Below are 12624 nucleotides of genomic sequence, written 5' to 3' on the forward strand. Positions count from 1 at the left end.
ATGCTGACAGCATCCCAGAGCGCTGGAGTACCGCAGAGTCCAGCCTGGATCTGAGCTGCAGGAGGGTTTCACACTATGACCGCTAACACTCCACTGACCACTGTGGCCATCTGTGTCCCCCTGACCCTCTCTCCAGCCATGAAGGTGTGCTCTAGATGGGGAAATATTCCCCATGAATGGGTCTGGGTTGTTTCCCACAAGTCTGCGACTTGGTAGCAATGGCATCACCTTGTCCCATGGGATGTCCCACGGGATGTCCCACTGGCTGCCTGCACACATGCACAGTGCCAGGCAGGTGCTGTGTCTGTCTCAGTAGAGACACAGGGCCTTGTAGACCCTCAAGCAAGAGCTGCTGTCCCTGGGCCAGGGGAGGAAAAGCCATGAGGGGAGAAGTTCACCACTACTGCCTACAAGTGAAATGCTCCAGGAAAGCCTGAACTGGACCCAAACGCTTTTCCCCTTACTTCACCTCCATTCCCTGATCCTTTAACCCTGCAGCACCAGGAGCTGGCGTGGGCATGGGCTGTGCCTGGGCCATGCCATGACACAGGCATTTCCTGAGGACTGGGGATGGCTTTCAAACAGGTTGTGACAGAGCCACGGTCCTGGAAAGGTGAACGGGAGCCCCAGGGCCAGGCTGTGTTTATTTATCCTGGTGATGGAGCACACAACAGCGAAACAAAAGGTCAGAGCCTGTTGCCCTGGGAGATGGTTTTTGAAGCTGCCTCCGTCCTGCTGGGGCTGGGGTGGAGCGGCCCCGTGCTTGTCACGTCAAGGTAATTTTGTCAGTTTGGCTGGTAATGGGTCTGGAGCAGCCTCCCAGGCACTATGAGCTTTGGGGATACACTGATCTAGGACCAGGAGCACCCTAAACACACCGAGAGAGAAGCACCCAGCCCTGGGGCTTCCGAGGCAGATCCCACCCCTGCAGACAGCCGGACCCCAACTCGCTTCCTTCATCCAAAGGGCCAAGCACACACAGCCCCTCCAAGCACCCCAATAGGTGGGCAGTGTCTGATCCAAACTTCGTTTACCTTTGGCCCATCTGAGTAATGAACAGACACAAACTTCTTCACGCCTTGGCCAGGTTTAAGGTGTTGCTTTGTGCTTGCTGTGAGCAAGGATGGATTGAGCACTGTCAGCAGGCACTGCCAGGAAGGGAGGGCAGGATCCAACCAGCCCCAGGCAGACTGGTCCTGGATGACTTTGCTTTTACTCCTCACCCTCTTCCTTTGAGCTGAACTGATAAACACCACCATCAACTCCAAACATGGCCTTTCCCAGCTTGGGAGCCAGGGTTTAGCAGTGTGGAGATGAAGAGAAGGCTGTGCCCAGGAGCCCCAGCTGATCTGTCTCTTCTAGAGCTTCTCCATTGCTGGCCCTCAAAGCTTCACATGGCAAAATGCACCAGTCTCCTTTTTGCAAGTGGGGAGACTGAGGCATGCAACCAGGCTGGCAGCACACGGGGAGGCAGCCAAGAAGCAGTGAGACAAGGCAGGAGCCCTGAATCGAGGTATGAGTATCCCTGTCCCACACCAGGAGTGTTTCACACTAAGGGTGAGGTGTAGCAAATCAGGCCCTTTGCCTCTACGTAAAACCCCCAACTTTCCCTGCAGATGGACACCTGGGGGCTTCTCCTCCCTCTGGCAGGAGCAGGAAGGTGGGAGACAGACTGATACTGGGGGAAAGGCACTTTCTTTCTAGGCATGAGACCAGCAGGGAATAAAAGCTGCACAGATCAGCCCTTGTCTCGCTGCATCTGGTTGTCAGCACAAGGTGCTTTTGTGTTTACCCAGACTCAAGGGCAATCGTCCGTCACTAACAACACAATATCCCTCAGCCCTGAGCCCAGTGGGGAGCAGGACGGAGCTGGTGGGAGGACGGACAGCACCCAGGACATCAGGACAGAGAGGTACAGACCTATTGAGCTGGGCTCATGGTCACGCATGTGGTCATTGGCCTGGGCTGTGCTGGGGAGAGCATCAAGGCCCTCTTTCTGGGCTTAGACCCATGAATTTGGGGTCAGGTTTAGCTCAGGACACACCATCACAGGGCTGAGGGCAGTTTTGTGTGCCCTGCACCCAGGAAGCAGGAGGTGGACACTCTTTCTGGCTGGCATGTTAGCTCCCTTGTGGTGACTCAGTTTCCTCATCTGTAAAATCCAGTGTCTTGCATTTTGCACTCTGTCCAGCAGTCATGGAGGTGGTGGAGGGCTCCACTGCTGGTGACACAGAGCACAACCACTTTGGGGAAGAAGGGGGAACAGCTGTTCCCTGGCCCTGAATGCAGCAGAAATTGGATTTCCTCTTCAGTCACTCTCATCCCCATCATCACATATTTGTGTTTGATAGCTCTGCAAGTATTCAGAGGATTGTTTTTAGCAATGGTGACAATTTGCACCCAGTATGCCTCAGCCTAGCTTCCTTAGGCTGAGGCTTGGGAACCATTACTTTTGCAGGCAGTGCAGAGCACATGATACTAGGCAATCATGGGACACAGGATGATAAAGGTGGAACAGTGGCAAACTAAGAACAGCCAAGTGTGTCCATTGTGATATTAATTATAATCACAAAGGTAATTTCTGCCTCTCCAGGAACTTTAAAGAGGCCACATTTCTGTTAACATTTCTCTTACCACCTCCAGCCAGCCCTGGAAAGCACACAGCAGAGCCAGGCTATCATCTCTGTATTCTGAAGGACATTCCTTATGGCTTTAAAACAGAGGGAGAGTGGGCAAAAGAGAAACTGGGATTCTCATGGTGGCTCTCGCGTCTGAAAACACTGCGTAGGTTGACTGTGTCCTTCAGAGCAGCACCTCCCTTCTTCTTCCTGACAGGTTGTTAGCTTTCTCAGGAATAAGCTTATTTGGATGGGGAGGGACTGCCCTTACAAAGGCACGTGCTGGGCAAGTGGCGTGGTTTAAAACCACTCAGGCAGCTCGTTCACTCACTCCCCCCCTTCTTTCCCTTCCCCTACTCCTGGAGGGACAGAGAGCAGAATCGAAAGGAATGCAACTCCCACGGGTTGAGACAAGAACAGTCCAGTAACTAAGGTATAACACAAATCACTACTGCTGCCACCAGTAATAACAATGATAAAGGAAATAACAAGGGAAGAGAACACAACACCTCACCACCAGCCGACTGATAACTCATGCCCCCAGCCCGATCAAGCACCGACCGATACCTCCTCCAACCCTGCAGTCCCAGCCCTTCCAGCTAACTTTCCGTTACATCCTGGGCATGACGTGCTGTGGTATGGAATACCTCTTTGGTCAGTTGGGGTCAGGTGTCCTGTCTCTGCTTCTTCCCAGCTTCCCCTCCTCCCTGGCAGAGCATGAGGCTCAGAAAGTCCTTGGTCAGACTAAAACACCATTGTTATCAGCTCTGTTCCCAGGCTGAAAGTCAAAACACAGTGCTGCACTAGCTACCAAGAAGGAGAAAAATGACTGCTGCTGCTGAACCCAGGACAGCGTCACACCTGACCCACGCAGGGTGGAGACATCCTCATTGTCTATTGTTAGCATGGACAGAACATGGTTTGGAGAGATAAGTCTTACAGGGTTAAGAAGTTAAAAGACCTGAGAGAAGCCACTAATCTCAGGAACTGGAGAGGCAGGGATCCCATTCAGTGTGCTCACACAGGGCTTTCCTTTACACATAAATTCTCTAGCCAGATCTAGCACCAGCCAAGCTGTCCTTGAAGCCAATGGACCTTTTTGGCTGGTTCTTCCAGCTGCAGATCCAGCTTGCTGGCTCTTTGTCAGTTTTGTGCCATGGTCCCTATTTGTCTTTATATCCTGAGCACGTCATTAGCTATTATGGCTAGGATCTGGTCTCTGTCGCATCAGAGCGAATCCAGCCTAGCACCAACATCTTGACCTTGGGAAGACAGCAGGGACCTGAGATCAGAGCATGTCCCCAGAGATGGCAGCAGGCAGGACAATAATGGTCCTACTGCTTCCCCCAAACAGGGACAAGGGATTTGTCATGGACAACACTCTGGAAACCAGCCAGCAAAAGGAGAAGCTTCTGAAAACCATCTATACCCTGCAGCTAAAGTCAAACACAACACTGCAGGCAGCCAGCCCACTGCTGAGCAACCAGATTGGCATGGGCATGGTGACACAGCACCACATCCACCAGCTGGTGGATAAGGCCAAAAGCCTATGTGGAGATCTGGACAACATTAAGAACCTCCTCCACTATTGCCAGGATAACCTGGTTCGGAAGATCCCCAACCCAACTGGCAGTCGCTATGGGGGAGTATGTGGAATCCACTGCTCCTTGGATGGCTCCATCTACGTGACAGCTGAGAGTGCTCCCTGGGTCCATGTCCTCAGCAGCACAGGCCAAACACTTCAGTCCCTGCCTTGCCAACAAATGGGGAAGGAAAGTGGCACTTTCTTGCCAGAAGATGTGACTGTGACTCGCACAGGAAGGGTGGCTGTGGCTGACATGATGAATGGAGCCATCTGGGTCTTCAACCCTCACACCAGCCGCTCCAAGGGGGAATGGATAAAGATCAGAAAGGTTGGCTCCCCCAGGGGTATTGCAGTAGACTCCATGAGCAGGATCTTGGTAGCAGACTATGCACAAGGCCAAGTCCACAGCTTTGCTCTGGACCATGCCTTCAAGACACTCAACGTCCACTTGGTGTCCAATCTGCAAGGACCTCGCTACATCAGTCCAGCACCCAGTGGAGGATTTGTGGTCAGTGAGGAGTGTGGAGATGTCAAGGTCTTCACCAGCAGCTGCAAGCTCCTCTTCTCCCTCAGCAGCAAATACGGACACCGGTTTGGTAACCCAGCCGGGGTTTGCATTGATGTGGCTGGCAGCATCCTAGTGGCAGATGAGCAGCTCCGGACAGTCCACTTGTTCCCAGAACACGGAGCTCCTGTCTGCCTGGTGTCCACAAGGCTGCGGAGGCCAGCTGGTGTTGCTTGCTCTTCCTCTGGTCACCTCCTCGTGGCAGACGCAGGGGAGAACTGTGTCAAAGTCTTTAAGTACTGCGTGAGGCCCCTGTACAGGCCCACCAACCCTGGGGCAGCATGTGGTGACCCCATCCTAACACTCAGGTGCTGAGCTTTAGATCTGCTGTTGGGCAGTGAGTGAGCGGGTCCACTGCTCCCACAGCTGGGCATTATCCCCGTTCTTACAGAATCATAGAATGGTTTGGGTTGGAAGGGACCTTCAAAGCTCATCTAATCCAACCCCCTGCAATAAGTAAGGACATCTCAACCAGACCTGGTTGCCCAGAGTCACATCCAGCCTGGCCTTCAATGTCTCCAGGGATAGTGCATCTACTTGACTGCCTTATCGCCCTCCAGCTTCTCCAGATGGCAGAAGCAAGGACTAGACCGGCTGAGTTTCTTGGACCCACCAGCATACCTCGAGGAGGACTTGAGCAGGACTCATAATTGGCCAAGAGTTGGTGCCTTGGCAAACTTGTTAGCACCATGCCCTTGTGTGGATTTGCAAAGCTAATATAACTGTTTCTCTTCCCTGCACACTGGTTTTATATGGCCATGATTCCACCTTCCTGATGCCAGAGTATGAGTTGAGTGGTAAGGTCAGGCTGGAGTTGGCACCTCATGGCCTATCAGGCACACCAGGTTTTCAGCAGACTTCGGGAGAAGGGTAAGATGAAGGTAACTCATTCTGTGTTGCATTCCTGACCTCTACAGGGAAGCAACCACTACTACATGGAGTAAATGGGATTTGAGCATGAAGGGTTGCTCACACCAATCCAGGTCCTCGGGCTGAGCCTGCCCTGCGGTCCTGTTCTGACCCTGGAGGAGGGCTCAGGGAGCCTTTATCAGCAGGGGCCACGGGCACTCTGGCAGGGTGTGGTGATGGAGGGAAGGGCATTTTCCTCATCCCTTCTCCAGCCCTTGACATGCACATGGTGCTGCACAACACCACGGCCTTTACCTGTGTCTGAGACCAGGGTCCAGTCACCATCATGAATCCCATGAAGGATGCCTTCTCCTGCCTGTCCCTGGAACAAAAGAACACATTGTCTGGTGCTAAGGACAATGGACACCCTGTAGTGCCCTCCCATACCTTCCCTCTGCAGAGCGAGCCCAGCAGCAGGGAGGGTGTCTCTTGTTTGCAGAAGAGGGATAAGCCTGCACCACCAGGTGCTGAGGCTCTGGCACAGAGTGCCCAGAGAAGCTGTGGCTGCCCCATCCCTGGCAGTGCTCAAGGCCAGGTTGGACGGGGCGTGGTGCATCCTGGTCTAGTGGAAGGTGTCCCTGCCCATGGCAGGGGCTTGGAACTAAATGAGCTTTAAGGTTCCTTTCAACCCAAACCAGGCTGGAGATCTAGATCCCCTCCCTTCACATGAGCTCCCAGAAAACCCATCCTCCCCTGCCTTATTTCCAGTTCTGTGGCACCCAACAAGAAAAAAACCCAAACCTTTTCTCTAGCCTGCCCCGTAGGGTCTGCACCCCCCATCTCCACACCACCTCCCCCCTTCAATGCAGGACCCCCTGAAATTGCCCAGCATCCCCCTGATCTCCTGCCACCCTCCAGACCCCCTCTCACTGAGGGTGACGGGAGGGAACCTTCTGGGCACCAGCACCCATGGGTGAGTTCCCAGCCTTCGGTGACTGGGGGATAATGGGGTCCTGTGAAGAAAGGCGAGGCCCTGGCCTTTGGAAATGAAGGACAACGAGGTTCCACAAGAGAAGGCGAGTCCCCAGCCTCTGGGGATCAGAGACAACGGGGTCCCATAAGGAAGGCGAGTCCCCAGCCTTTCGGGATGGGGGACGATGGGGTCCCATGAGGGATGGCAAGTCCCCAGGCTTGGGGAACGGGGTACAACAGGTTCTGTGAGGGAAGGCGAGCCCATGCCGCGCCCAGGCCCGGGTGACGGCGCGTCTGCCCGGGGGCCGGGCGCTCCTTATCGGCCGGCTCAGCCGCTGCCTCGCGCCGCTCTCGGCGCCGCGGGAAGCCGTGGGGAGAGCTGCGGAGATCGGCGCTGCCGGGTGAGCCGGGGCAGAGCCGCGCCGCGGTGCCTGCAAACGCGGCGGAAACGGCAGGGAGGGCCGGGACCGAGGCACGGGGCGGAACTCGACAACCCGGACCCCGCGCCGGGCGGCCCCGCCGCAGTGCACAGCCCGGCCCCGGAAGCGGCGGGCTCGGCGGAGCGGGTGGTAGGCGCGCGGCCGGTGCGGGGAGTGGGGCTCTGCCGGCCTGGGGCTCCCCTCCAGCCGAGGCCTGCGGTCCCGCCCTTACCGGCTGCTGCGGCCCGGGGCTGGGCCCGGCGGCAGGTCGCGGTCCCGCAGGCCTCGGGGGCAGCCCAGGGCCGGGGGGGGTGGTGGCTCAGCGTGCCCTAGGCTGGGAGGAGGGTGTCGGGGGGAGGCACGGCGGTGCTGTTGTCTGTCAGCTCAGCCTGCACTAAGAGCGCGTGTGAAACCCACAGAAAGGTGGATGAGCCCGAAACTGGTGAGGTTTGTGGGCATATAGTCCTGCTCCTGCACCCCTGGGGCGGCCAAGACCAGCTTGCTGCTGCCTTCGGTATCTGCTGGCCTGATGGCCTGAACCCTGTGGGAGACCTCACGATGCTTGATAATCTTCAGGGTCTTTTCCAGTCTAGTTGATTCTATGATTCTGTGCTCAGGCATGGGTCAGTCAAAGGGCCCATACCCCTTGGCATGGTGACAGTGACACAGCAGCCCTTGTGAGGAGAACAGGGCGCATCCAGCTGTTTGTCTTTGCATCTCTGCCTAAAAAACTGAAGTGAATCAGTCCTGGGTCCTTTCTTCAGTTTGTTCATAAACCAGCAAATTAAATGCCCCATCCTTGGCAGTGTTCAAGGCCAGGTTGGAAGGGACTTGGAGCAACCTGGTCTAGTGAAAGGCGTCCCTGCCTATGGCAGGGGGGTGGAACTGGAGGAGCTTTATGGTCCCTTCCAGCCCAAACCAGTCTGGCATTCTTTGATAAATGCATTCTAGGTGGTATCCATTGTTGGTTTTGCTGTGCCCATGATTGTTGCATTGATGCTCTGTGGCATCTTGGGAAGAGGTGGGGTTTTCCAGCAGAAATGGGATGATCTGGAAGATTTTAGGCACCTTATGAGGAGGGACTAAGCATATTGGTGTAGGATATTGTGTCCCAGCCCATAGCAGGGGTTGGAACTGGGTGATCATAAAGATCCAACCCAAACCAGTCTGTGATTTTATGATATTTCTTTTAAAAGCAGCAGTGTAACAGTTGACTGTGGTGACATTTAAAATGTCAACTTTGAATTTCAAACAGTCTGTTGAAATAGATAAGGTAGGCTGGACGACCAGCTGTGGATTTGGGAATACCAACCTTGCCACCTGAACTCCCCTGTTACTGCCTTATGCCACATTAACATATGAATAGTTGATCAGCTGGTTTGCAACTATCAAGGTGTTTAGTGCAGCCTGAAAATTGTATCAAGATTCTTCTCTTCTGCCCATAATGTCCACAGCAGCCAAAGATGATGTGCTTGAGTATTATTTGACCTGAGCCATAGCCAAAGTAGCATAAAACTAAGTTAATTAAAAGGTTGGGGAAGGTGGAAGAAGAAAAACTCACAAACTAGACAAGATACGGAGGAGAAGTGTTTGTCCTTAGTGAGAAGTTTTCCCAGATATCCATGTGTCGTGGTTTAAACTCAGTCAGGTAATTCGTTCGCTCACTTCCCCCCCCTTTCTTGCCCTCCCCCTGCTCCCGGAGGGACGGAGAGGAGAATCGAAAAGAATGCAACTCCCACGGGTTGAGATAAGAACAGTTTAGTAACTAAGGTACAACACAAATCACTACTGCTACCACCAGTGATAATAATGATAAAGGAAATAACAAGGGAAGAGAATACATCATCTCACCACCAGCCGACCGATAACTCGCCCCCCCCAGTCCGACCAAGCTCTGACCGATACCTCCTCCAACCCTGCAGTCTCTCAGCCCTTCCGGCTAACTCCCAGTTCATCCTGGGCATGACGTGCTGTGGTATGGAATACCTCTTTGGTCAGTTTGGGTCAGGTGTCCTGTCTCTGCTTCCTCCTGGCTCCCCCTCCTCCCTGGCAGAGCATGAGGCTCACAAAGTCCTTGGCCAAACCAAAACATCGCTTGTTATCAGCTCTGTTCCCGAGCTGAAAGTCAAAACACTGCACTGCACCAGCTACCAAGAAGGGGAAAAATGACTGCTACTGCTGAACCCAGGACATTATCCACCCCTTATTCCATACCATTCACGTCATGCTCAGATCCCACATTTTCAATATACCATCACTCTTATCTCGGTGCACTCTTAACTTAGTGCATGGACCAGTCCCTATAAAGCTGCTGTGTCCATCTGGTCCATGATGTCAGGCTCCATCTCTTGTAACAGTCTTCCAGAGCAGGAGAGACTGTGTGCAGTGTTCACACTCGTGAATAACCTGGGCAATAGTGTCCATTGCTAAGTCCACCCCTCGATCATGAGTCCATCTCTATGTTGCATCTCTGCTCTGATGGCCTGAAGTGCCATGGGCCCACCAGGCTTAAAATAATTCACTGTCCCCTTCAGCAGTTTCTGCAACTTGTTGCTGGGGACTCCATACAGCTGCCTTCCATCTCCAATGCTTCCAAAGCACTGGAGGGGCCCAGTGGACTAGATACTTGCCCATACTGTCCCACACACCCTCCCACTCATGACTGTCCAGCTTTGGGGAAAATCTCTTGGTCACCCTATATCGTTGTCTAACCCCAGACAAGGCCCAAACCTGACTCTGCTTAACTTTTGAGATCAGACAAAATGGTTGTGGGTAAAACACAGTCTGTGTGTGTGCCAACATGCTGATCCCCATCACAATCAGCAGGCAGGTCCCAAGGACACCCAAAGGCCATTCAAAACCTTCAGAACTCTCAAACGATGCTGCTGTACTTGTCACTGGGGATGGTGTAGCTGCTGTGCTTGCCGGCTCTCCCACCACCAGCTTCTCTTTTCCTGAGTCCAGCTCTTCCTCCTCCGCCTTGCTGGGAAATGCTGCGTGGTCTCCTGCATCCTCCTGGGGCTCGGCAGGCGGCTTCCGGGGAATGCTCTCGGCCGCCGCGGGGCTCGGCTCGGCCGCCGCGGGGCTCGGCTCGGCCGCCGGGGGGCTCGGCTCGGCCGCCGCGGGGCTCGGCTCGGCCGCGGGGCTCGGCTCCTCCGCCGCCTTCTCCCGCTGCTCGGCAGCCCCTTCCTTCTTCTCCTCGACCGCCCCGACCTCCTCCACCGGCAGCCGTCCCCTCGCGGCCTCCGGCCCCGCTCCCGCCGCCGCTTGGTCCCCGGGGCCGCTCTCCCGGGCCGCTTCGGCTGCCGCCGGCTCCCGGGGCCGCTCCCCCTCGGCTCCCCGCAGCCTCACGAAGATGGAGAGTAGGGTGAGGGCCAGGACGGTGAAGAGCAGCCGGACGGCCAGGTACAAGTCCACGGCCACGTCCGTCCCGCCCTGCTGCTGGAGCCCACCCGTGTTACAAGCCATTGCCATAAAGCACAGTGAGACAAGAACCTTAGCCCAGGCCCCATACTTGATAAACACTATCACAGCAAATACCGGCTCTACGTAAGTTACAACATTCTGAAGCTGTGAGATCAAGCAAAACAACTCTGAGAGCCAATAAATCAGCATTGTGACCAGTGGCTATTAATCCAGTCAGATCTGTCGTTATCTCAACCCTTCGTGCCCCACGTTGGGCGCCAAAAAGAACTGTCGTGGTTTAAACTCAGTCAGGTAATTCGTTCGCTCACTTCCCCCCCTTTCTTGCCCTCCCCCTGCTCCCGGAGGGACGGAGAGGAGAATCGAAAAGAATGCAACTCCCACGGGTTGAGATAAGAACAGTTTAGTAACTAAGGTACAACACAAATCACTACTGCTACCACCAGTGATAATAATGATAAAGGAAATAACAAGGGAAGAGAATACATCAGCCGACCGATAACTCGCCCCCCCCAGTCCGACCAAGCTCTGACCGATACCTCCTCCAACCCTGCAGTCTCTCAGCCCTTCCGGCTAACTCCCAGTTCATCCTGGGCATGACGTGCTGTGGTATGGAATACCTCTTTGGTCAGTTTGGGTCAGGTGTCCTGTCTCTGCTTCCTCCTGGCTCCCCCTCCTCCCTGGCAGAGCATGAGGCTCACAAAGTCCTTGGCCAAACCAAAACATCGCTTGTTATCAGCTCTGTTCCCGAGCTGAAAGTCAAAACACTGCACTGCACCAGCTACCAAGAAGGGGAAAAATGACTGCTACTGCTGAACCCAGGACACCATGGCTATCTATAAAACAAAAACCTCAGTGAAAAATAAATGTTTGAATTGAGTCAGTTGATAATTCTTCTCTGGTATGTCTTATGGATGGACAGGCCTTTAAGAAGGTCAGCTGTGCAGAGACACTGGAAGTTTCTTGTATAACAGTCTCAAGCTGTGACATCTCTTGAGGAAAAAGAAGCATAAAAAAATCAGCTGTCCAATATTACTGGTCATAGGTTTGGTAATTAAAATAGAAATACTGAAAAACTCATTCAAGAACTTATTTTCCTAATTTTTCCCTAGGTTCTTTAAAATACTGAGCTCAATTTCAGTTTCTGGAATATTTAGTTATTGGTAAACTCGTAAGGTTTTGGTACTGCAATATAGCTAGAATGTTATCACTCTAGCTGAACATAGTATTTTAAATAATTTCTGAGCATATGTGTGCATGAACATGTCACATTTCACCTTTCAGAGCCCCTGTATTCATATAATTTATTTTTTTTTTCCTGAGAGTGTGTCTGTGGGTCTTAGGGGAAAAGAATGAAAAAACTTCACTATGGGGATGGTGAAAGACCTGGTCTAGTGGAAGGTGTCCGTGCCTGTGGCAGGGGGTTGGAACTGAGTGAGCTGTAAGGTCACCTCCAATGCAAACCAGTCTGGGATTCTATGAAAAGGGAAAATTCAATCCCAGGAAAAAAATCCAAACTACTGCTACTTGCAGATACTGCAACTGTGCTGCTTTTTCCCTGGGAGGAGTGAGCTGTGCACCAAGGAAGCTTCACCTTGCTGCCTGGAGGGGCTGACAACCCATCCGTGAGCAGACGTTTTCTACTGCTGTGCTTCACAGGACTGTGGAGCTAGGAGCAGGTTCATCACTCTCCTTTGCTACTTCCCCATTGCCTCCTCCACATGGAGCAAATTGCCAGGTGCTGAGACTTACTGGATCAATTGTCCTGTATTAAAAAGAGAAACCCAAACCCACCAGGGACCTTCACATTATGCATCCTCTGTGTGCGGTGTAAATACCCTCTGTGCTGCTCTTTCCAATTGACTGATCCCTCGTAGAGGAGCCAGCCCGGGGGCCTGCAGAGTTTTCACAGCTCTAACAAAGCTCTGAAGGACAGGAAAGGACAATGGGCATTGGAGTCCGACTGTTCTGCGCCAGCGCCCTCCTTACAGCGATTATATTCCTGTTAGAAACCTCCACCTTATTTAAAGAGACATTGTCAACTGCCTCAAAGCTCCTTTTTCTAAATCTTATAAAGCCATTGAGATGTGTTTTAATGACACAAAGGAAAATATTGTAGATAAAGAGCACTGATAAAGCACAGATTCTTCTCCTTTTTTAGGGTCTTGTATCTAATGAATTAAAAGAGCTACA

General features: G+C 53.2%; 2 protein-coding genes across 6 annotated transcripts in view; both read left to right on the forward strand.

Moving 5' to 3' along the window:
- Nucleotides 1-1864: 1864 nt before the first annotated feature.
- Nucleotides 1865-5371, forward strand: NHLRC4 (NHL repeat containing 4). The gene is made up of 2 exons (XM_062612009.1): nt 1865-1912; nt 3980-5371. Exon 2 carries the CDS (start codon nt 3989-3991, stop codon nt 5081-5083), a length of 1095 nt encoding a protein of 364 aa, XP_062467993.1. The 5' UTR covers nt 1865-1912; nt 3980-3988; the 3' UTR covers nt 5084-5371.
- Nucleotides 5372-6925: 1554 nt separating this feature from the next.
- Nucleotides 6926-12624, forward strand: part of PIGQ (phosphatidylinositol glycan anchor biosynthesis class Q) — a 35360-nt gene continuing 29661 nt past the window's right edge. Inside the window, exon 1 of one of the 5 annotated variants that reach the window (XR_009963482.1) lies at nt 6926-6990. The gene's annotated coding sequence lies outside the window, so the exon portion shown is untranslated. Of the gene's footprint in view, nt 6991-7088; nt 7159-12624 lie in introns of those variants that run through there. The other 4 variants (XM_062612005.1, XM_062612003.1, XM_062612004.1 and 1 more) reach the window with 4 other exon arrangements.

The sequence above is a fragment of the Pezoporus occidentalis genome, unplaced genomic scaffold (genome assembly GCF_034315485.1).
Source record: "Pezoporus occidentalis ecotype Australia unplaced genomic scaffold, CSIRO_AGI_Poc_V1 ctg158, whole genome shotgun sequence".
NCBI classification, from domain to species: Eukaryota; Metazoa; Chordata; class Aves; order Psittaciformes; family Psittacidae; genus Pezoporus; species Pezoporus occidentalis.